This window comes from Nerophis lumbriciformis, linkage group LG15 (genome assembly GCF_033978685.3).
Source record: "Nerophis lumbriciformis linkage group LG15, RoL_Nlum_v2.1, whole genome shotgun sequence".
Lineage (NCBI taxonomy): Eukaryota > Metazoa > Chordata > Actinopteri > Syngnathiformes > Syngnathidae > Nerophis > Nerophis lumbriciformis.
This window is the reverse complement of record NC_084562.2, coordinates 33358324-33384432: the sequence shown is the minus strand read 5'-3', so window position 1 is coordinate 33384432 and position 26109 is coordinate 33358324. Positions and strand designations below refer to the sequence as shown.

The 26109-nt window shown below is 42.2% G+C and overlaps 1 protein-coding gene across 5 annotated transcripts in view; it reads left to right on the top strand.

Annotated features, from left to right (window-relative positions):
* Positions 1 to 26109, top strand: part of crtc3 (CREB regulated transcription coactivator 3) — a 133848-nt gene that overhangs the window by 68326 nt on the left and 39413 nt on the right. For 4 of the 5 annotated variants that reach the window (XM_061975075.2, XM_061975074.2, XM_061975073.2 and 1 more), the window contains exons 4-8: positions 4875 to 4933; positions 22153 to 22215; positions 24622 to 24719; positions 25344 to 25394; positions 25475 to 25560. In XM_061975075.2, the coding sequence (XP_061831059.1) occupies positions 4875 to 4933; positions 22153 to 22215; positions 24622 to 24719; positions 25344 to 25394; positions 25475 to 25560 (357 nt within the window). The remainder of the gene's footprint in view (positions 1 to 4874; positions 4934 to 22152; positions 22216 to 24621; positions 24720 to 25343; positions 25395 to 25474; positions 25561 to 26109) is intronic. The other variant, XM_061975076.2, reaches the window with a different exon arrangement.

The window sequence follows — 26109 nt, the reverse complement described above, 5'->3', positions numbered from 1 at the left end:
ACAAACTAAGAAATCATGTGTACATAAGTATTCACAGCTTTTGCTTAAAACTTTGTTGATGCACCTCTGGCAGAATTTACAGCCTCAAGTATTTGAATATGATGCCACAAGCTTCACGGTGGCAGAGGGGTTAGTGCATCTGCCTCACAATACGAAGGTCCTGAGTAGTCTTGGGTTCAATCCCGGGCTCGGGTTCTTTCTGTGTGGAGTTTGCATGTTCTCCCCGTGACTGCGTGGGTTCCCTCCGGGTACTCCGGCTTCCTCCCACCTCCAAAGACATGCACCTGGGGATAAGTTGATTGGCAACACTAAATTGGCCCTAGTGTGTGGATGTGAGTGTGAATGTTGTCTGTCTATCTGTGTTGGCCCTGCGATGTGGTGGCGACTTGTCCAGGGTGTACCCCGCCTTCCGCCCGATTGTAGCTGAGATAGGCTCCAGCGCCCCCCGCGACCCCAAAGGGAATAAGCGGTAGAAAATGGATGGATGGATGGCCACAAGCTTGGCACACCTTTCTTTGGGTAGTTTCGCCCAGTTCTCTTTGCAGCATCTTTCAAGCTCCATCAGGTTGGATGGGAAGCGTCGGTGCGCAGCCATTTTCAGATCTCTCCAGAGATGGATTAAAGTCTGGGCTCTGACTCAAGGACAGTTCCAGAATTGTCCTGAAGTTATTTTTTGATGGCTTGGCTGTGTGCTTAGGGTCATTGTCCTGCTACAAGATGAACCGTCTTCCAGTCTGACTTCAAGAGCGCTTTGAGGCAAGTTTTCATCTAGAATGTCTTGGCATTGCTGCATTAATTTGTTCCCCCTATCCTGACTAGTCTCCCAGTTCTCCCAGGCCACTGACCTGCTCAGTGTTCTAGTGGTTAGAGTGTACGCCCTGAGATCGGTAGGTCGTGAGGTCTAACCCTGGCGGAGTCATACCAAAGACTATAAAAATGGGACCCATTACCTCTCTGCTTGGCACTCGGCATCAAGGGTTGGAATTGGGGGTTAAATCACCAAAATGGATTCCCGGGCGTGGCCACCGCTGCTCCTCACTGCTCCTCTCACGTTCCAGGGGGTGAGGGTGATGGATCAAATGCAGAGGATAATCTCACCACACCTAGTGTGTGTGTGACAATCATTGGTACTTTAACTTGAACTTTCCTCCTGCTGAAAAACATCCCCACAGCTTGATGATACCACCACCATGCTTCACTGTAGGTATGCTGTTGGCCTGGTGATGAGCGGTCCCTGGTTTCTTCCAAACATGATGCCTGGCATTCTCGCCAAATAGTTCAATCTCTGTGTCATCAAGACGAGAGAATGTTTCTCATTGTTGTCCTTCTGTAAGGTTCTCCTCTCTCCACAGAGGAATGTTGTAGCTTTGACAGAGTGACCATCGGGTTCTTGATCTCCTCCCTGACTAGAACCTTTCTCTCCTGATCGTTAAGTTTCGACAGCCGGCAAGCTCTAGGAGTAGTCCTGGTGGTTCCAAACGTCCTCCATTTACAGATGATGGAGGCCACTGTGCTCATTGGGACCGTCAAGGCAGCAGATATTTTTGTATACTCTTCTCCAGATGTGTGCCTCGAAGCAATCCTTTTGGGAGGTCCACTTAATGCTTGGTTTGTGCTCTGCCATACACTGTCAAGTGTGGGACCTTATATATAGACAGATGTGTGCCTTTCCAAATCATGTCCAACCAACTGAATTTACCACCGGTGGACTCCAAATAAGCTGTAGGAACTCAAGAATGATCAGTTCAAACAGGATGCTCCTTAGCTCAGTTTTGAGCTTCATGGCAAATGATATGAATTCTTTTGTTAATATGATGTACATTGAAGTTTTTTATATTTCTTAAATTTGCAAAATTGTCGAAACATTTTTTTTCAATGTTCACATTGTCATTAGTGGGTATTGTGTGTAGAATTTTGAGGACATTTAATTTATTAAATTTTGGAATAAGGCTGTAATAAAACAAAATGGGGAAAAAGTTAAAAGGCTGCGAATACTTTCCAGGTGCACTGTAAGTCAAACAACAAGATTGCCTAAATTATTGTCTCTGATTTTTTCCAAGTAAAGGAGCGGCAAAGATTGTTCTTTCTGTTTATTTTTTGGATCAAAATATTTTGGTCTTTGTGTCCACAGTAGGTATTGGATACAGAAGCTCACAAAAGTGAGTACAGACCTCATATTTTAGCAAACATATATTGTCTCCTCAAGGGATCATGCTATTGAAATTATATGAGGACATAACTGAGAGTAGTCAGTGTAAAGCTTGGAAAGCAGAATAGAGTTACTGTCCCCTGAAAATAATTGTCTTGAGTACCTGGTAAACAAAGTGAACAGTAAACGTGTCCAGATTGTGGCCAAAGTGTCAATATTTTCTGTGAGTACCATTGTTATTTAGCACTGCCTAATAGTTTTGGTTACGAATGACATCACACAGCTGGCTAAATGTTAGACAACTTGTGCTCCTTCACCTTTTACTTCAGGATGCCCCACCAGTGCTCAATCGGGTTCACGTCTGGAAGCGACATACCTCATTGCATCACTTTCAGCTTCCTCAACCACGCAGTTGCCGTGTTGGGGGTGGGTTTAAAAGGGATAGAATCATGATCTGCTTTAGAATGGACATTACGGTACATGTTGGAATTGAAGGGCCCCTCAACGAACCACAGTTTTCCAGTGGCGACAGCACTCATGCAGCCCCTCACCATGACTCTGCCGCCACAGTGTTTTACTGTAGGCAAGACACAATTGTCTTGCTATTCACTTTTTTTGCCAGTTATTTAGACAATAACGGCTGTGTGCTGAGTGACGGTAAATCTACACTTCTATACACTGACTATTCTCAAATACACTAGTACCTCAACTTACGAGCTTAATTGGTTCTATGACCGAGCTAGTTACTCAAAACACTAGTATCTTAAATCAACGTCCCCCATTTAAATTAATTGAAATGTATTTAATCAGTGCTCCCCACCCCATCGAAAAAACACTACAATTTTAACATGCAACATGCCTTTTAAGCAGATAAAACAAACGTGTATATAAAACATGTTCTATGAAAAACAATACAATAGAATGTACTGCAGCCGCCCCGGATTATAAGCCGCGCCTACGCTGCGCTAAAGGGAATGTCAAAAAAACAGTCAGATAGTTCAGTCAAACTTTAATAATATATTGAAAACCAGCGTTCTAACAACTCTGTCCCAAAATGTACGCAAATGTGCAATCACAAACATAGTAAAATTCAAAATGGTGTAGAGCAATAGCAACATAATGTTGCTCGAACGTTAATGTCACAACACACAAAATAAACATAGCACTCACTTTCTGAAGTTATTCTTCATTCGTAAATCCTTCGAATTCTTCGTCTTCGGTGTCCGAATTGAAAAGTTGCGCAAGCGTGGGATCCAAAATGGCCGGTTCCGTCTCGTCGAAGTCATCGGAGTCAGTGTCGCTGTTGTTGTCCAGTAGTTCTGTGAATCCTGCCTTCCGGAAAGCTCGGACCACAGTTGTGACCGAAATATCTGCCCAGGCATTTACGATCCACTGGCAAATGTTGGCGTATGTCGTCCGGCGCTGTCTGCCCGTCTTAGTGAAGGTGTGTTCGCCTTCGGTCATCCATTGTTCCCACGCCGTTCGCAGCCGTGATTTGAATGCCCTGTTGACACCAATATCCAGCGGTTGGAGTTCTTTGGTTAATCCACCCGGAATGACGGCGAGTGTTGTATTTGTGTGCTTCACTTGTTTTTTGACACCATCTGTGATGTGGGCGCGCATGGAGTCGTATATCAACATGGACGGAGCTGTGTGAAAAAAGCCACCCGGCCTCTTCGCGTAAACTTCCCTTAACCACTCGCTCATCTTTTCTTCATCCATCCATCCCTTCGAGTTAGCTTTTATGATGACGCCGGCTGGAAAGGTCTCTTTTGGCAAGGTCTTCCTTTTGAATATCACCATGGGAGGAAGTTTCTGGCCATTAGCATGGCAAGCTAGAACCACAGTGAAGGACGACTTCTCATTCCCTGTGGTGCGAATATTCACCGTACGTGCTCCCGTAGGAGCCATTTTGTAGTCTGGTCTTTACAGATGTAAACACACAAAGGAAATGAAACGAAATATCCGCGCGCTTCTTTTTCTTCCGGGGGCGGGTGGTTGCTTACAGTAGAAGAAGAAGCGCTTCCTGTTCTATGGGGGCGGGTGCTTACCTTGGCGGTTGCTTGCGTAGAAGAAGAAGCGCTTCCTGTTCTACCGGGAAAAAAGATGGCGGCTGTTTACCGAAGTTGCGAGATCGAAACTTTATGAAAATGAATTGTAATATTAATCCATATATAAAGCGCACCGGGTTATAAGGCGCACTGTCAGCTTTTGAGAAAATTTGTGGTTTTTAGGTGCGCCTTATAGTGCGGAAAATACAGTAGTCCTGCATTCCTGACACATTACAAATCTGAAAGTGCACAGGAAACCCACTCTCTATGCGTCCCAACGATGCAGCCCATTTTCCTCATGAAAACCGATAAATTATGTTTGAAATCACAGTAACTAGTAAGGGTGCAACAGTTTTTTGATGTTGTCAATCAAAATCCTAAATATAATGTGTTTCGAACATATTCATTTGTCCGTCTGTTTTGGAGTCGAGGTTTATTTATTTATATAGCACAATTCTAAAACAGTCACCACTGCCCCAAAGTGCATTACAAACTAAAAGCAGAAAGATTTAAAAAAATAAGTGTTGAATATTCTGCAGTCCTACTCATTTTAATGGACATAAATATTTAGTGCATTTGTATTTGTAAGATTATAAAATGTTTTGGTCTACAGCTATGTTACGATGATGTGTTTGTGTATTCTGCCAAAATTTGTCCTTGACCAAACCCACATAGAGAGCTCTCCGTATGGAACAGTATACCTCTCCCCTCCTCCGGACAACAGCTGGAGAAGGTGAGTGTTGCATTTGTGGGGTTGTGGGGGGATTCTATCACACAAAGGCGTTGGTCAGCCTTTTGATATTAAAGGTCATACCCAGCAGCACTTCTCTTGCTGTTTTGGGATTTTTCTGTTGTCATGAAACAAATACTCTTTGGGATGTTCAGATGAGCAGAAAAAAAAATCTTTAAGAAAATGGACTTGCTGGTATACTGTTGTAGTCTTTTTCTAGCCATGGCCAATGTAGAACAGTCCGTGTAGGTACTGCAACTTTGCCTTGGTGTTTGCAAGAGAGTGAATTAACTAAAAAAGCTGATCCAAGTTCCTCCCCACTGACTTTCTTTCTTTTTTGAGTTTTGTATGCTTGCTTGGCTGGGCGCCAATTACCAACACAGACATTCACCAGGCTCATTGTTGAGCGCAATGTAATAGCTTGTACTGGAGACATGAATAAGGCCCACACCCTCTTGTTTTTGTTGATGCTGCAAAACAGGTTGGCTCACAAACGTCCTCCACAACAATCAAACTTCAAGGTTCTCCGATTAGGTGTGTTTCTACTTGAACCATGTGACTCGGAGCACATGATCTCTTAGTTGTAGACAAAGGCTTAAGGTTTATTCTGTTATGTTTTTGATTAGCGATTTTTCACTCAAAGTGCTAAGAGCCTGAGAACAACACTGGAGCGTTTGTTTGCTCCAAAAGTGTATTTTTAATGATCTACTTTATGTGGGTGAAGAATTTGAGTTTTTGCTATAAAGTATCTCTTTGCGGCGGGAGCTTTGTCAAGCATATTATCATTTACACAGGCAACAACAGCCCTTTGCTCTGCGAAGAAGCAACGAATGTGACATACAGGTAAAAGCCAGTAAATTAGAATATTTTGAAAAACTTGATTTATTTCAGTAATTGCATTCAAAAGGTGTAACTTGTACATTATATTTATTCATTGCACACAGACTGATGCATTCAAATGTTTATTTCATTTAATTTTGATGATTTGAAGTGGCAACAAATGAAAATCCAAAATTCCGTGTGTCACAAAATTAGAATATTACTTAAGGCTAATACAAAAAAGGGATTTTTAGAAATGTTGGCCAACTGAAAAGTATGAAAATGAAAAATATGAGCATGTACAATACTCAATACTTGGTTGGAGCTCCTTTTGCCTCAATTACTGCGTTAATGCGGCGTGGTATGGAGTCGATGAGTTTCTGGCACTGCTCAGGTGTTATGAGAGCCCAGGTTGCTCTGATAGTGGCCTTCAACTCTTCTGCGTTTTTGGGTCTGGCATTCTGCATCTTCCTTTTCACAATACCCCACAGATTTTCTATGGGGCTAAGGTCAGGGGAGTTGGCGGGCCAATTTAGAACAGAAATACCATGGTCCGTAAACCAGGCACGGGTAGATTTTGCGCTGTGTGCAGGCGCCAAGTCCTGTTGGAACTTGAAATCTCCATCTCCATAGAGCAGGTCAGCAGCAGGAAGCATGAAGTGCTCTAAAACTTGCTGGTAGACGGCTGCGTTGACCCTGGATCTCAGGAAACAGAGTGGACCGACACCAGCAGATGACATGGCACCCCAAACCATCACTAATGGTGGAAACTTTACACTAGACTTCAGGCAACGTGGATCCTGTGCCTCTCCTGTCTTCCTCCAGACTCTGGGACCTCGATTTCCAAAGGAAATGCAAAATTTGCATGGTTGGGTGATGGTTTGGGGTGCCATGTCATCTGCTGGTGTCGGTCCACTTCAAATCATCAAAATTAAATGAAATAAACATTTGAATGCATCAGTCTGTGTGCAATGAATAAATATAATGTACAAGTTACACCTTTTGAATGCAATTACTGAAATAAATCAAGTTTTTCAATATATTCTAATTTACTGGCTTTTACCTGTATTAGTGCACGTCTATATCTTTGTCAATGACAAGTGACATATTTTAATGTTTACCCCTAACACATAGTTGCCAACTTCTGGAAATCACATTTATCAACTGACACCCAGACTCAATTAAAAATCTGCTGGATTGTGTTGTTTTTGTGAGGTTTTATAATACTTTGTCAACCTAATTGTAAAAATAATAAATATTGTGTGAATGTGTAATATTACTGTAAGCTTGCTATCAAAGCGGAATTGAAGACAGCCCGGAAAAAAAAGATGGTTGACTCTCTATTTCGCCGTAGTGTGTACCATGCACAGAGTAGAGCTGGCTAGTGTAAGCATCATTCGCTAGCAACCTAGCAAGCACATAAGCTTTGACAAGCACAAAGACACCACGAAAGCTAGGAGCTAGACAATGCAGATCCAGAGCTTTTCCAGGTACACCACGCATAACTATTTAACTACTAGTTGAATAGTGGTTAAAAACGTACTTGCTAACACAGCAGCACACTCCATAAAACATCTTTATTTTTACCGTATGTCATGAGGTTCACAGTAGATTTTTACACACCGGTACTTGTCATAGAAGAGATCCATAACTAGTGTATTTTTTTTTCAAGTTGGTTCTCACAAATAGCAGAGCGTTCCTGACACTTAAAGGATCTTTGATTATCATAAAATATTTGCTAAAAACATGGAAGCCTTACATAATGTGCAAAAACAATAAAAAAAAATTAAGGTACAAATAAAGCCACTTAGTCTTCAGCTTTCTAAAAAAATATGACCCCTATAACAGTTGTTGAATAGTTAAATAGCGTTATGTATATCTTGATGTTATTGTTTGTATTTTATCATGTTTTTTGAAAATGTAAACTGATTTGTGTAGGTATTTTTTATTACAACATTGACTTTTGTATTTAGAAAACATGTATAAAATGAATTGTAAAACTTCCATATGCAGTCAGTTTTATATCAAATTAATAAGTGTGCATTATAAGTGCATATTATTCTGATTATTAAAAACATTAAGATTCTGTCAGAAATCTGAGTGGTCATGATCATGGTCTGTAGCTTAAATTTTAAGCATTGTAATGCAATTACAAACATATATATACACTACCGTTCAAAAGTTTGGGGTCACATTGAAATGTCCTTATTTTTGAAGGAAAAGCACTGTACTTTTCAATGAAGATAACTTTAAACTAGTCTTAACTTTAAAGAAATACACTCTATACATTGCTAATGTGGTAAATGACTATTCTAGCTGCAAATGTCTGGTTTTTGGTGCAATATCTACATAGGTGTATAGAGGCCCATTTCCAGCAACTATCACTCCAGTGTTCTAATGGTACAATGTGTTTGCTCATTGGCTCAGAAGGCTAATTGATGATTAGAAAACCCTTGTGCAATCATGTTCACACATCTGAAAACAGTTTAGCTCTTTACAGAAGCTACAAAACTGACCTTCCTTTGAGCAGATTGAGTTTCTGGAGCATCACATTTGTGGGGTCAATTAAACGCTCAAAATGGCCAGAAAAAGAGAACTTTCATCTGAAACTCGACAGTCTATTCTTGTTCTTAGAAATGAAGGCTATTCCATGCGAGAAATTGCTAAGAAATTGAAGATTTCCTACAACGGTGTGTACTACTCCCTTCAGAGGACAGCACAAACAGGCTCTAACCAGAGTAGAAAAAGAAGTGGGAGGCCGCGTTGCACAACTGAGCAAGAAGATAAGTACATTACAGTCTCTAGTTTGAGAAACAGACACCTCACAGGTCCCTAACTGGCATCTTCATTAAATAGTACCCGCAAAACACCAGTGTCAACATCTACAGTGAAGAGGCGGCTGCGGGATTCTGGGCTTCATGGCAGAGTGGCAAAGAAAAAGCCATATCTGAGACTGGCCAATAAAAGAAAAAGATTAAGATGGGCAAAAGAACAGAGACATTGGACAGAGGAAGACTGGAAAAAAGTGTTGTGGACGGATGAATCCAAGTTTGAGGTGTTTGTATCACAAAGAAGAACGTTTGTGAGAAGCAGAACAACTGAAAAGATGCTGGAATAATGCCTGATGCCATCTGTTAAGCATGGTGGAGGTCATGTGATGGTCTGGTGTTGCTTTGGTGCTGGTAAGGTGGGAGATTTGTACAGGGTAAAAGGGATTCTGAATAAGGAAGGCAATCACTCCATTTTGCAACACCATGCCATACCCAGTGGACAGTGCTTGATTGGAGCCAATTTCATCCTACAACAGGACAATGACCCAAAACACACCTCCAAATTGTGCAAGAACTATTTAGAGAAGAAGCAGGCAGCTGGTATTCTATCGGTAATGGAGTGGCCAGCGCAGTCACCAGATCTGAACCCCATTGAGCTGTTGTGGGAGCAGCTTGACCGTATGGTACGCAAGAAGTGCCCATCTAACCAATCCAACTTGTGGGAGCTGCTTCTAGAAGCGTGGGGTGCAATTTCTCCAGATTACCTCAACAAATTAACAGCTAGAATGCCAAAGGTCTGCAATGCTGTAATTGCTGCAAATGGAGGATTCTTTGACGAAGGCAAAGTTTGATGTAAAAAAAATCTTATTTCAAATACAAATCATTATTTCTAACCTTGTCAATGTCTTGACTCTATTTTCTATTCATTTCACAACGTATGGTGATGAATAAGTGTGACTTTTCATGGAAAACACAAAATTGTTTGGGTGACCCCAAACTTTTGAACGGTAGTGTATATATATATAAAATCATAAGCAGTGCGAACACAAAATGTTGGCAGCTATGCTAACCACCATGCAGAGTAAATCAGCAGTCCCAGCATCAGTTTTTATGTGTTTTGTGTGTAAACATCTTAATTCTGTCTCAAGTTCAAATCAGATACGACATGACACAATGTCGACTTTGTAAAGGGATTGTATATGATTCTGACAATAAACAACAAACTTGACAAAGAAGGATACAGTTGTGTTCAAAAGTTTACACACACTTGTAAAGAACATAATGTCATGACTGTCTTGAGTTTCCATTCATTTCTACAGCTCTTATTTTTTTTTGTGATAGAGCGATTGGAGCACATACTTGTTTGTCACAAAAAACATTCATGAAGTTTGGTTCCTATATTAATTTATTATGGCTCTACTGAAAATGTGACCAAATCTGCTGGGTCAAAAGTATACATACAGCAATGTTAATATTTGGTTACATGTCCCTTGGCAAGTTTCACTGCAATAAGGCGCTTTTGGTTGCCATCCACAAGCTTCTGGTTGAATTGTTGACCACTTCTCTTGACAAAATTGGTGCAGTTCAGCTAAATGTGTTGGTTTTCTGACATGGACTTGTTTCTTCAGCATTGTCCACATGTTTAAGTCAGGACTTTGGGAAGGCCATTCTAAAACCTTAATTCTAGCCATTCCCCATGACATTATGTCCTTTACAAGTGTATGTAAACTTTTGACCACGACTGTATATAGCTTTTAAAAAAATGTTCTATAGTGTTCTGAAAATCAATCCGATATAGTAGCTCTCTCTCTCTTCATTTGAATTTATTATACTGTGATTATACCATTACTAATATTATACCATATGATTGGGACTAGCCTTTTCAAATAAATGCAGATTAAACGTGGCTTCTTGCACCGACCTGCAGCAGATTGTTGTCACAGTATGTAATACTGCTCCCTCCCCCTCAATTGTGGATTTGTATGTTCCACGCCTACAAAGCACAACATATCAGCACTATATTCAAAATATTTTGAAAAGCTCTAATGTAAGGGCAGCTTGATACAGTTTTTGGACAGTGATCCTAATCTAACAGTTGCTCAACACATGAGCATTACATCACCCATGTTTTCAGAGAAACTCCCTCAGGAAAAAGTGCAACCAACAAAACACTACACATTTAATCAGATATTTGATACCATTATAAAATGTTTGTTGACTTGCCACAAAAATCTTTATTGAGCAAAAAGCTTATGCAATGAGTGTATCTTACTCCTTCACTTTTAAAGACCAACATATATTGCTTATTGTGATGATCTGTGTGCATGTTGTTGGTCCTACCCTTATTATAAACCTTAGCATAATAATAAAAAAGTGGACTGTTACAAAATCATGCTGAATGTCAAAGATTTTAGATAATATAGCACGTGATAGTTCTACCTCAATTAAAACTTTTGTTATTCTGTAAATGCATTGTGTTGCTCAAGGCAATATCATTTATGTGGTGCTGGAATACACATGATTTCAGCCTTTCAAAACTCCTCTTGGACCACCACTGTTTAACCTCGGTATTTGTCAAATCCGAGTTACGGCCCTGTTCTTTTGGGCTGCTTTTGTATGTGTGCACTCGCTCCCTCCGTGCGCGTACGAGTAGACGAAACAGGGTGGATGACTGCCTTAAACACCAATCATTTTATCCGGGCTGGTAATTTTTTTTTTATGACATAAGCTTCGTAATTGTCAACCACTAATGCAAGGTATCTGCAGGGTTTTTAAAAATTCAAAAAAAAAGTCTTAAATCCAGTTATTGGAATTCCATCCATTCATCCATCTTCTTCCGCTTAACCGAGGTCGGGTCGCGGGGGCAGCAGCCTAAGCAGGGAAGCCCAGACTTCCCTCTCCCCAGCCACTTCGTCCAGCTCTTCCCAGGGGATCCCGAGGCGTTCCCAGGCCAGCCGGGAGACATAGTCTTCCCAACATGTCCTGGGTCTTCCCCGTGGCCTCCTACCGGTCGGACGTGCCCTAAACACCTCCCAAGGGAGGCGTTCAGGTGGCATCCTGACCAGATGCCCGAACCACCTCATCTGGTTCCTCTCAATATGGAGGAGCAGCGGCTTTACTTTGAGCTCCCCCCGGATGGCAGAGCTTCTCACCCTATCTCTTAAGGGAGAGCCCCGCCACCCGGCGAAGGAAACTCATTTCGGCCGCTTGTACCCGTGATCTTGTCCTTTCGGTCATAACCCAAAGCTCATGACCATAGGTGAGGATGGGAACGTAGACCGACAGGTAAATTGAGAGCTTTGCCTTCCGGCTCAGCTCCGTCTTCACCACAACGGATCGATACAGCGTCCGCATTACTGAAGATGCCGCACCGATGCGCCTGTCGATCTCACGATCCACTTTTCCCTCACTCGTGAACAAGACTCCGAGGTACTTGAACTCCTCCACTTGGGGCAGGGTCTCCTCCGCAACCCGGAGATGGCACTCCACCCTTTTCCGGGCGAGAACCATGGACTCGGACTTGGAGGTGCTGATTCTCATCCCAGTTCGCTTCACACTCAGCTGCGAACCGATCCAGTGAGAGCTGAAGATCCTGGCCAGATGAAGCCAGACGTTCCCAGCAAACCCTCACAATGCGTTTGGGCCTGCCAGGTCTGTCCGGCATCCTCCCCCACCATCGCAGCCAACTCACCACCAGGTGGTGATCGGTAGAAAGCTCCACCCCTCTCTTCACCCGAGTGTCCAAAACATGAGGCCGCAAATCCGATGACACAACTACAAAGTCGATCATGGAACTGCGGCCTAGGGTGTCCTGGTGCCAAGTGCACATATGGACACCCTTATGTTTGAACATGGTGTTCGTTATGGACAATCTGTGAGGGGCACAAAAGTCCAATAACAAAACACCACTCCGGTTCAGATCCGGGCGGCCATTCTTCCCAATCACGCCTCTCCAGGTTTCACTGTCGTTGCCAACATGAGCGTTGAAGGCCCACAGTAGAACGTGGGAATTACCCGGGGAAGCACTCTCAAGTACTCCCTCGAGTGAATCCAAAAAGGGTGGGTACTCTGAGCTGCTGTTTGGCGCGTAAGCGCAAACCACAGTCAGGACCCGTCCCCCCACCCGAAGGCGGAGGGAAGCTACCCTCTCGTCTACTGGGTTGAACTCCAACGTGCAGGCTCTGAGCCGGGGGGCAACAAGAATTGCCACCCCAGCCCGTCGCCTCTCTTTGCCGGCAACGCCAGAGTGGAAGAGAGTCCAGCCCCTCTCGAGAGAACTGGTTCCAGAGCCCTTGCTGTGCGTCGAAGTGAGTCCGACTATATCTAGCCGGAACTTCTCCGCCTCGCGCACTAGTTCAGGCTCCTTCCCCCCAGCAAGTTGACGTTCCACGTCCCAAGAGCTAGCTTCTGGATCGCCAAGTGCCCTGCCTTCGGCTTCCGCCCAGCTCACATTGCACCCGACCTCTATGGCCCCTGCTATGGGTGGTGAGCCCATTGGAGGGGGGACCCACGTTGCCTCTTCGGGCTGTGCCCGGCCGGGCACCCTAACCCACCAGGCGCTCGCCATCGTGCCCCACCTCCGGGCCTGGCTCCAGAGGGGGGCCCCGGTGACCCACGTCCAGGCGAAGGAAATCTGGGTCCTTTGTTTTTATTCTTCATGGAGGTCTTCGAGCTTATTTGAAGTTAAGGCTTTAAAATGTCTAAAATTCTCCTAAAATCTCATTAAAGATCTTAAATATGATTTTGAAAGGTCTTAAAAATCAATTGACGTTACTTTTATTTAAAACATGCATCAACTTCAGTCTCGCTTTAAAATGTTTCGATTTTTGAGGACGCTATAACGTAACTACACAGCAGAACTAACTGTGCTGCCCGGTCAGAATTTATCGAACACCACTGGCTATTGCTGTGCGCGCGCAGCTGTGTATTGACAGCTTAGTTAGCATAGCAGCGGATACAACTTAACGAAAGCCCACAGCAAAGCCAAATTACGTGCATAAGATGGTTAAGGTAAAGGTTCAACGATTTGTGTCTCCTGAATGATCAATTTAATGCTTGGTTGAACCCGGTGGATGGAAACGTATAAAGTGTTTAGTACCCAGATGTGCAGCCATCAGGAGGGAAGCGTTTGTAAACATGGCGGTGAAAGTGAATGGAATGATTATGTAAAAGTCAAAAATCCGGGATAAGTCTGTGTCAAAAGATGCTGAAACGCCACAAACTCTTGCACAACTTTACAAAGATAAACGTAACCACCCCCCAAAGGAGTGTTATGTGGGTTAAGTGGCGCCAATTGCCGAAGGAGATCACTATGAGATGTTTAGTAGTGAAATCATACTATTACAAACAGTAAGCACATGCTCATTTCTCTGTGGCAGTAGTGTACTCAGCAGTAAAACTATAAAAAAAAAAAAATATATATATATATATACACAGGTAAAAGCCAGTAAATTAGAATATTTTGAAAAACTTGATTTATTTCAGTAATTGCATTCAAAAGGTGTAACTTGTACATTATAATTATTCATTGCACACAGACTGATGCATTCAAATGTTTATTTCATTTAATTTTGATGATTTGAAGTGGCAACAAATGGAAATCCAAAATTCCGTGTGTCACAAAATTAGAATATTACTTAAGGCTAATACAAAAAAGGGATTTTTAGAAATGTTGGCCAACTGAAAAGTATGAAAATGAAAAATATGAGCATGTACAATACTCAATACTTGGTTTGAGCTCCTTTTGCCTCAATTACTGCGTTAATGCGGCGTGGCATGGAGTCGATGAGTTTCTGGCACTGCTCAGGTGTTATGAGAGCCCAGGTTGCTCTGATAGTGGCCTTCAACTCTTCTGCGTTTTTGGGTCTGGCATTCTGCATCTTCCTTTTCACAATACCCCACAGATTTTCTATGGGGCTAAGGTCAGGGGAGTTGGCGGGCCAATTTAGAACAGAAATACCATGGTCCGTAAACCAGGCACAGGTAGATTTTGCGCTGTGTGCAGGCGCCAAGTCCTGTTGGAACTTGAAATCTCCATCTCCATAGAGCAGGTCAGCAGCAGGAAGCATGAAGTGCTCTAAAACTTGCTGGTAGACGGCTGCGTTGACCCTGGATCTCAGGAAACAGAGTGGACCGACACCAGCAGATGACATGGCACCCCAAACCATCACCCAACCATGCAAATTTTGCATTTCCTTTGGAAATCGAGGTCCCAGAGTCTGGAGGAAGACAGGAGAGGCACAGGATCCACGTTGCCTGAAGTCTAGTGTAAAGTTTCCACCATCAGTGATGGTTTGGGGTGCCATGTCATCTGCTGGTGGAGCTCCAACCAAGTATTGAGTATTGTACATGCTCATATTTTTCATTTTCATACTTTTCAGTTGGCCAACATTTCTAAAAATCCCTTTTTTGTATTAGCCTTAAGTAATATTCTAATTTTGTGACACACGGAATTTTGGATTTTCATTTGTTGCCACTTCAAATCATCAAAATTAAATGAAATAAACATTTGAATGCATCAGTCTGTGTGCAATGAATAAATATAATGTACAAGTTACACCTTTTGAATGCAATTACCGTACTGAAATAAATCAAGTTTTTCAAAATATTCTAATTTACTGGCTTTTACCTGTATATATATATATAAATCTCTTATATTATTTCTATTATTTGTTGCAATAATTTCAGGTCAGCTTCTCATGCCTAATCTTTTCTCCAAGTTAACTTAAATCGGTTGTCTGTTTAGTGTTTACACTTATCTTATTGTGGGGTGACGAAAGCAATGGAGATTTGTGAATGTCATCTTGTCATGCCTGAATAAAAACAAATTCTTGTGTATCAGCAATATGTTTTCAAAAAAGTCATTAAAAAACAAGAAAAAATGTATCCATACACACCAGATTCAAAATGAGCTGACCACATTTGAATGTTATTCACATTATTCACATCCAAATTCTGTTTGAGGCTTGCAAGCCATAATGGCCTTCCTTCTTTTTAGACAATCAGTCTGTCTGCACACACTGTAGATGTTTTTATCGGTTTGCTCAATTCTGACAGCCAAAAAAATGAGATGCTAACTGTCCCTTTCACAGACAATATTATGGTGTGATTTTCTCTACCATTGCTGATGTTACATGAAAACTCTTGATATTGAGCACATTGCACCTTTTGCAAGAAAACACTTCTATGGCAAATCTGAAAATTGGCTGTTACGATGTTTGCTAATATTTATTTCAATTAGTTTACACTAGAGAAGCTCCTGGTGTATTTAGTTAGTTTAACCATTTTGTTTTCCAATGTGAAAGAGCAGTGAATGAAATCATATACTTAAAATTTTTTCTGGACCTCTGATTTTACTTTGTTGTTGTATGTTTTATCTTTACGGATGTGAAATTATCTTAAATTATTTTCATGATAGTCTTAAAAAAGTCTTAAAAGCGTGATATAAAATCTAATGCAATATTATTATTATTATTATTATTATTTTTTTTTTTTTCTTGTCCTGTCCAGCTTCTCAGGCAAATCATATAGTTGATGTAGATGCCCATGTCGGCTGTTCAGATTTACTTTACAAAAAAGAAGTGTAGGATACTTCTCTTGTTGCCTTATTTGTATTTGACTTTATTAAATGTATTTATATTATCATTTAGTGCAGCCGGGCCGGAGCAGGAGGGGATGGAAAGAGAAAAAAAGAAGACAGAGGGGGAAATTGTGGGGACAAGAGGGGGATTAGACAGAGAGACAAAAACAACAACAACAGCAACAATAGAGCAACATCAGCAAATATGACATGTACAAATATGATGGTAAAAGTAATAGCAAATAAGCAGTTAGCGAAAATAAAAAATAATACAGAAATGACAATGAGCATTATTACACTACAAATGGAGCAATTCAAATACCAATAGAAATAGCGCTATTGATAATGAACAATACCAATACTTTGCCTTTATTATCAACAATACAGTTGTTCAAATGCAACAATACATATACGTAATGATAACTTGAGATACGAAAGAATGCAGAAAAATGGAGTGGGAGAACGAGAACCAACCTACATTAACCTTGTAGATTGTTATAGTAACAATAGGTTAAGCTTTGTCCGTGTGCCAGGTGTTATACCCAGTTTACCCTAGGGCAACAACGTTAATATATGTTTGATGAAACGTGATTATGTGCATGAGTGTAAGTATGCATATGTACTTGTATATGTACAGAATGTGTATATGTACAGAATGTGTATATGTGTTTGTACAGTGAGTGTATATGTACAGTATGTGTATGTTTGTATATTGAATGTGCGTGTGGGTGTACGAACTTTAAGTATGTAAAATATGTGCTGTATTTGTGTATGTATGTGGGAGCGTAGGTACCTATATACTGTATGTATGTATGTGAGCATATGTGAATTTGTATGTACAATATATTCGACTCCCAGAGTGCGTGGGAGCCAGAGCACGGCCCCAGCCCCCCCGAGAGCCCAACCCACAAACAGTAGGCGTGGTGCCCAGGGAACCAGGGACCACCGCCCCCACGCAGCCAAGCCGGCCAGCGACTGGAACCCCAGAGCCCGGCCCACCGCACCGCCCACAAGGGCCAGCAGCAGGCTTATTATTATTAAATTTGACATGTTGAAACCTGCAGAGACCTTGTAATGGTAACAAACTCGCCAATTGTGTTTTTGTTATATTTGTTGCTTAGAAAATATAACTGTGAATAAGTTGGACACAGCCCCTTTAAGTAATGCAATTACCGTTGTGCGTGACACAGATCGCAGATGAGATTTGAAAACACGCGACCATGTTGAGACAGAAATTACATTCTGTCATGGAAATAAGATAAATAACGTGTGGATATTTAGTTGGTTTAATGAAATGACAAAGTACTGACATGTTCTGTCATTATGGTATCCATGAACGACTTCTGTTGTGATCGCTGATATATAGAAATTTAAACGAAGGGTTTGTTAAGGCAATGTGGTGGCCTCTAATATGATGACAATGGTAGGACAAATACTGTTGATGAAGTAGTGATGCTTTTTAGCTACAAAGACTGACAACACTGCCAAACTTCTGTGTTGACGTTAAGCAGGTGTAATAATTTGTATTAGTTGTATAAAACTTGTTATCAGTGTTGAGTTGTTTATGTTGAAAACATGTGTCTCCTTAAGGGTCAAAACCATGGTCCAAATCCCATGAACCCTCCACTCACCCTTCTTTTTTACAAGCCTTTGGCCTTCTGTTCATGTACCAGCAGTGTTTCTTGGGTGGAATCTGACCAAACTCCCTGGAGATGGCACTGTAAAATGTCCTTCAAAGGAGATATTTTAAAATGTCTGCTTCCCTCTGGGAGTTCATTTATGGCCATTCTTTTGGGTTTTTACTGAAGTGCTTGGTGAGCTTACTGTGACCTCTTTGAGATTGTGTGCAAGTACAATGCCATCCTTACTACCAAAATGTATTACAATGTAGCTGTGCCGGCAAGTATATTTTTTAAATATGTTCGATTTACAAATGTCATCCAACAACAGCAGTCAGAGTGAAAACCACTGAGTCAGTTCTAACTGCTTAAGTACCATGACTAGTAGTGATACCTCAGGATACAAGTGCCGCAGCTTATCAGTTTTTTTAGATTATGCGCTATCTCTCAGCTAAGTGTTAAATTTAGGTTACAAGTAAAAATTTGGGTTACGAGCCTCCCACCGCTAGTTGGTGTAGCGATTGTCACAATGAACTCCTTTAGATCCGACCAAGCCATCTATTTTTACTCGCTAGCAATACCTTATAGCTAGAGATCAACATAACTTTTTTTTCCAACCATGGGAAAAAGGAAAGTGAAGGTGAAGGACAGTGCTGAGAAGAAGAATTAATTAATTGAATTAAAGAAAACAATTATCAAAAAACATGACCAAGCGTATAGTCGACTTGGTGAAGCAGTTGGAACGTATCACTGCTAGTGTGCACCATACTCGAGCAGAATTTTATTTATCAATGAAAATATAGAGATGGTGGATCTGACGGAGAAGTCCACTCTCCAAGTAAAATGCCATCCATCCATCCATCCATCCATCTTCTTCCGCTTATCCGAGGTCGGGTCACGGGGGCAGCAGCCTAAGCAGGGAAGCCCAGACTTCCCTCTCCCCAGCCACTTCGTCCAGCTCCTCCCGGGGGATCCTGAGGCGTTCCCAGGCCAGACGGGAGACATAGTCTTCCCAACGTGTCCCGGGTCTTCCCCGTGGCCTCCTACCGGTCGGACGTGCCCTAAACACCTCCCAAGGGAGGCGTTCAGGTGGCATCCTGACCAGATGCCCGTACCACCTCATCTGGCTCCTCTCGATGTGGAGGAGCAGCGGCTTTACTTTGAGCTCCCCCCGGATGGCAGAGCTTCTCTCTAAGGGAGAGCCCCGCCACTCGGCGGAGGAAACTCATTTCGGCCGCTTGTACCCGTGATCTTGTCCTTTCGGTCATAACCCAAAGCTCATGACCATAGGTGAGGATGGGAACGTAGATCGACCGGTAAATTGAGAGCTTTGCCTTCCGGCTCAGCTCCTTCTTCACCACAACGTATCGATACAGCGTCCGCATTACTGAAGACGCCGCACCGATCCGCCTGTCGATCTCACGATCCACTCTTCCCTCACTCGTGAACAAGACTCCGAGGTACTTGAACTCCTCCACTTGGGGCAGGGTCTCCTCCGCAACCCGGAGATGGCACTCCACCCTTTTCCGGGCGAGAACCATGGACTCGGACTTGGAGGTGCTGATTCTCATCCCAGTCGCTTCACACTCAGCTGCGAACCGATCCAGTGAGAGCTGAAGATCCTGGCCAGATGAAGCCATCAGGACCACATCATCTGCAAAAAGCAGAGACCTAATCCTGCAGCCACCAAACTGGATCCCCTCAACGCCTTGACTGCGCCTAGAAATTCTGTCCATAAAAGTTATGAACAGAATCGGTGACAAAGGGCAGCCTTGGCGGAGTCCAACCCTCACTGGAAACGTGTCCAACTTACTGCCGGCAATGCGGACCAAGCTCTGACACTGATCATACAGGGATCGGACCGCCACAATCAGACAGTCCGATACCCCATACTCTCTGAGCACTCCCCACAGGACTCCCCGAGGGACGCGGTCGAATGCCTTCTCCAAGTCCACAAAGCACATGTAGACTGGTTGGGCAAACTCCCATGCACCTTCAAGGACCTTGCCGAGAGTATAGAGCTGGTCCACAGTTCCACGACCAGGACGAAAATTAAATGCTGTACATTATTATTATATTACTTCAAAAATCTACTGTAGTTTGTAGTACATTCTATTGTATTGTTTTTAATTTAATATTTCTTATCTTAATGTTTTGTTTTTTTTAAAAGGCAATTTACATGTTAAAATAGTACTGGTTTGGTGGACCAAGCAAAGATTAAACTGATTTCAATTGATTTCAATGATTATTGCTATTTTGTAAGAAATGTTTTACAAGCGGTAGAAAATGGATGGATGTTTTTAGCCGTATAAGTTGTGTCGCTGGACCAATTTAACTTGTCTCCCGAGGTAAAAAAGTTCAAGTTAAAGTACCAATGATTGTCACACACACACTAGGTGTGGCGAGATTATTCTCTGCATTTGACCCATCACCCTTGATCACCCGCTGGGAGGTGAGGGGAGCAGTGGGCAGCAGCGGTGGCCGCGTCGGGGAATAATTTTTGGTGATTTAACCCCCAATTCCAACCCTTGATGCTGAGTGCCATGCAGGGAGGTAATGGGTCCCATTTTTATAGTCTTTGGTATGACTCGGCCGGGGTTTGAACTCACAACCTACCGATCTCAGGGCGGACACTCTAACCACTAGGCCACTGAGTAGGTACCACTGTTATTTCACTAAGGGCCATTGACTGACAGATTTCAAACTATTTAGCAACCCAGACTTTACAAAGCATGTCTCTTGTTAGCACTTGTGGGTGGTGGGAACCATGTGTGGAAGTGGTGGCTACTGGTCTTTCAAGTAGTTCATATTTAGCTACTCTCTAAACATGAGTACAGTCTCCAATACCAGATTAAATATATAAAGTTGCTAGATTTTACAAAGAAAATGTCACTCAGAGAATTGTGAAAATCTCCATATCAACTGAAAACAACTGAATAAAGCTTGAAAAATGCTATTAAAGATCGCTGATTCACTCATTTTGCTTTCAATAAGAGAGAGACTTAGCCTCAGATAGATCACCCAATCATCATGCGGAAGCTCATCGTCCAGCCCAGCCCAGCCGATGCCAAGCCCATTTTCCATAAGCTACCAGAGACACTGAGCGTCCGATGGGAGGGACAAAGTTGAGTATTTATCTACTGTAATTACTGTCTAGTTTGGCTGTAGTGGAACAACCCACTTTATGCTCCCCCATTGAAGTTAATGGACGCTCCGCTTCAACACTGTTTAATGCACTGTGACGCTACGAGAATTAATGAGAACAAAGTCTAAACAAAAGTTGAATGTATACTAATTCATTAAAATGTAAACACATAAGTACATATTTGACCACTTAGATTTTGTTTTACATTTTAGGGGAAGCTGAGCTTCCCTTGCAGTCTTAAAGCAATCCCCAGTGATGGTCCTGTGTGACTTGTTGAGGCTTGGCCCGACCACCATGTGCTGGACTGCGAGAAGGTTTTTCAGGCTGGTGCCCTGCAGCGTTCCATTTCTGGTTGAAATACATGCAAGGTTTAATCTGAAAACGTTTTTAAAAAAGTTTAAGCGCAGACTGCGACATTGCAAAAATAGATAGCCAATTTGTTTTCAACAAATGACATGTAATATGAGTGTTGTCGTAAGGTGGTAATGTTGAGTTGTTTGTACTTCTACAGTAAGTTTTGTAGGTAGGTAGTGGAAGTGTGAATACAATTGTTGTACCTTACGGCCACTGGGTAAATAGTTATTAAAATTAAGTATGGAAACACTGGAGACTGTTTTTGAAGTTAGGAATACTTTCATATAAGTGTACAACTAATTTGTGTTATTCGTGGTCTATGGAGGTCAGAATTATTGCTGGTTGGTCTGGAATCAACTTCACCCAATTTCAATACTCAATATTAAATATAATTTAATTCATAACTATTTTATTTTCTGGGATGTTGATATTCAACATATATTTTGGGGGGCGGTGTGGCTCAATTGATAGAGCAGTCATGCCAGCAACTTTAGGGTTCCAGGTTCACTTCCAGCTTCCGCCATCTGTCACTGTGTCTTTTGGGCAAGACACTTGCTCCCAGTGCCACCCACACTGGTATAAATGTAGCTTAAAAGATGTATAGATAATGGGTTACACTATGTAAAGCGCTTTGAGTCTCTAAAGAAAAAGTGCTGTATAAATATAAATCCCCTCACTTCACTGTTGATATCCTGTCACTATGTGGTAAAAGAAACCTACCATAAAAGGTTTGGACTTAATGTCATTGTAAGTGGGTAAACACACAAAATCAATAGGGGATCCCCAAAAAAAATCCCTGTTTTGTCACTGTTTAGTTATCGACTGTTTTTAAAGACTTCTGACATTGTTTAGGGTCTTTTTGCCTCAGAGAGCATACGCAATATAGTTCAAATACTTATTTTTTTAACTCCGTATTACATTTGTTTCTTTTGAAGGGATCAGCCTCCATGGAGTGAGGAAAAACGACCAGGGTTTAGATTGATATCACAACTCAACAGGTGACCCTTGACCCCTCTCCTCTCTTTACCCTAGTGTCTGTTAACTGTTTTATCCCTTGCTCATGTAGTCCACGTCACGTATCCAACTTTCAATTTGCTGTATTATGATCTCTTATTTGTAACATCACAATAATTATTTTTCCTCTTTAGCAGCCAAGTTTCAACTAATATTTATTCTGGTGATTTATTCAATATTCTTATTCCCAAATGTTTCCCCGCTCATCCATGCAGGTTGGTATCTGAGACATTAATCAATCGTTTCTTTCTTACTAACCCAGCTTCAGGAGTCAAGCTCTTCCACTACCAAGCAACCAGGCTGATGATTCACATTTCGCTCCTCTCATTCTGTTCACATCCTTTTATGTGCTGTGTGTTGTCCATACAATTATTACCCTGGATGATTTGTGAAAGTTGTACAGGGGTAAATTGTTTTTTTGTTAGCAATCCATTCCAAGGGGTCTGCTTTATTTCTCATAGGAAATAATGTAAATCCAATTAATCTGTTCCAGAGAACCAAAATATAATAACACAAAACAAATGTTATCGAAAATAATTGAGTTTACATGAAGAAAACCATGTGAAATAAAAACAAATAATGAATTAAATGGATAAAAGAATAATCAACATCACTTTTAACTTTAGTTGATGACTCTAATTTGCGATGACGGAAAGGAGGGGAAGGGAGGGACATTTACACCAAAAAACATTATGGACACTGTACTCACCTTTGTGAAATATTGTTCCCTAATTGACATTACAAAATAATTATTAGTAAATTACGCCGGATAGTCGAACCTCGGATTCAGGAGGAACAGTGTGGTTTTCGTCCTGGTCGTGGAACTGTGGACCAGCTCTATACTCTCGGCAGGGTCCTTGAGGGTGCATGGGAGTTTGCCCAACCAGTCTACATGTGCTTTGTGGACTTGGAGAAGGCATTCGACCGTGTCCCTCGGGAAGTCCTGTGGGGAGTGCTCAGAGAGTATGGGGTTTCGGACTGTCTGATTGTGGCGGTCCGCTCCCTGTATGATCAGTGTCAGAGCTTGGTTCGCATTGCCGGCAGTAAGTCGGACACGTTTCCGGTGAGGGTTGGACTCCGCCAAGGCTGCCCTTTGTCACCGATTCTGTTCATAACTTTTATGGACAGAATTTCTAGGCGCAGTCAAGGCGTTGAGGGGATCCGGTTTGGTGGCTGCAGGATTAGGTCTCTGCTTTTTGCAGATGATTTGGTCCTGATGGCTTCATCTGGCCAGGATCTTCAGCTCTCACTGGATCGGTTCGCAGCTGAGTGTGAAGCGACTGGGATGAGAATCAGCACCTCCAAGTCCGAGTCCATGGTTCTCGCCCGGAAAAGGGTGGAGTGCCATCTCCGGGTTGGGGAGGAGATCTTGCCCCAAGTGGAGGAGTTCAAGTACCTCGGAGTCTTGTTCACGAGTGAGGGAAGAGTGGATCGTGAGATCGACAGGCGGATCGGTGCGGCGTCTTCAGTAATGCGGACGCTGTATCGATCCGTTGTGGTGAAGAAGGAGCTGAGCCGGAAGGCAAAGCTCTCAATTTACCGGTCGATCTACGTTCCCATGCTCACCTATGGTCATGAGCTTTGGGTTATGACCGAAAGGACAAGATCACGGGTACAAGCGGCCGAAATGAGTTTCCTCCGCCGGGTGGCGGGGCTCTCCCTTAGAGATAGGGTGAGAAGCTCTGTCATCCGGGGGGAGCTTAAAGTAAAGCCGCTGCTCCTCCACATCGAGAGGAGCCAGATGAGGTGGTTCGGGCATCTGGTCAGGATGCCACCCGAGCGCCTCCCTAAGGAGGTGTTTAGGGCATGTCCGACCGGTAGGAGGCCACGAGGAAGACCCAGGACACGTTGGGAAGACTATGTCTCCCGGCTGGCCTGGGAACGCCTCGGGATCCCCCGGGAGGAGCTGGACGAAGTGGCTGGGGAGAGGGAAGTCTGGGCTTCCCTGCTTAGGCTGCTGCCCCCGCGACCCGACCTCGGATAAGCGGAAGAAGATGGATGGATGGATGGATGGATATTAGTAAATTATTGTAAAAACTCTATGACGTTATGTGTATTTGAGTTTTTACCTGAAGATCTTATCTTTTTAGAACGATTTTCAGGATTACGGTAGAAAGACCGTGTTTTTTATAGTTGGATTTTTCACAGAATTGTTTGTTGTGTTACACTATTTTTGTACTAGCTAGATTATGAAAAGGTGCTGCAGAGCACTGTTGTTTTCTCCATATTTTTCTAATTGTATCTCCTAGGATTTACTTAATGGTGCATGACAATGTAGAATAATGCGAGGAAAGCATAATGACTCACTGAATTTATGGCCCTGGGATGACATCTGCCTCTGTCCAAGGTGCTACAACATTTTGAACATTTGTCCTCTTCCTCCTACACAGAACCAACTCAGACTCTGCTCTTCATACAAGTGCTATGAACCCACAGGACCCCTTCAGCGTGAACAGGCAGATGGGCCGAGGTCCCCCTCAGCGCAATGGTGAGTGTAGCAGTGCAGTGTAGTTTTACACAGACACACACACTTGGAGCACTACAATAAATGCTCATTTTCTTTCCTGTTGTGTTTTAATGGAAATGCATTTGTATCTGTAAATCCTAACTCTGGATATTGTAACAGCTACTGCATGAGACATTTTTGATACCATCCGTACTATGCTTATCTCATTTCAGTTGATCATACTTTATAGTACTTATTGTGACTACTGGAGATTGTAAAACAGACCTGTCTATAAGCTCCCATGCTTTGATGTATGGGTACAGTAATACAAACAGCTGGCCTTACTTATTACTTGTTAACACTCCTATGCTTTGTTGTTGCGGCTTTTTTTAAAGTTGATTGCCTACGTTGTTAATGATCCAGTTTAAGAAACTGTTTAAACTCAAAGTGTTTACAAAGTATAAAGACTATTCTGAAACATCTCATTATGTGAATCACAACTTAACTATTTATTCATGATAACTTAGTTGGCTATTTATTTATTTATTTAACCTATGTTGCAAATTGAGCACAGGAAGTGAATAAATGTGTACAAAATTGCTATGAAAAGTAAAAGGAGTAGTAACCATTTTTGTTTATTTTTATATATGTTTTTCTTTTGTGCAGGCTGGCATGGAGCTAGTATAAATGAGACACAGGTGGATGGGTCTGGAGATGGTGAGTCACATTTTCCAGAGAATATTGTGTTAGTGTGTCAGCAGAATGGTGTAAAATAAAGCATGTCACCATCTCTACAGTGTTTTCTTTTCCAACGCTACCAAATGACGAGAGTCTCCTTGGTGTCAGTAGGCCCCTCCCCAAGCAACTGTGGGAAGCCAAAAAGGTGAGATCTGTGTCTGCTTTTGCTAAGCTTGTGCTCGCTAACCTCTGTATGAATGCAGATGGCTTTGAGAAACCAAGCACAATCAAATTAAATTGATTTTTGTCATCTAAAATTTACATCACCTGCCTTACCTGATCACACGTCACCAGGCCACCATACATATACACTACCGTTCAAAAGTTTGGGGTCACATTGAAATGTCCTTATTTTTGAAGGAGAAGCACTGTACTTTTCAATGAAGATAACTTTAAACTAGTCTTAACTTTAAAGAAATACACTCTATACATTGCTAATGTGGTAAATGACTATTCTAGCTGCAAATGTCTGGTTTTTGGTGCAATATCTACATAGGTGTATAGAGGCCCATTTCCAGCAACTATCACTCCAGTGCTCTAATGGTACAATGTGTTTGCTCATTGGCTCAGAAGGCTAATTGATGATTAGAAAACCCTTGTGCAATCATGTTCACACATCTGAAAACAGTTTAGCTCTTTACAGAAGCTACAAAACTGACCTTCCTTTGAGCAGATTGAGTTTCTGGAGCATCAC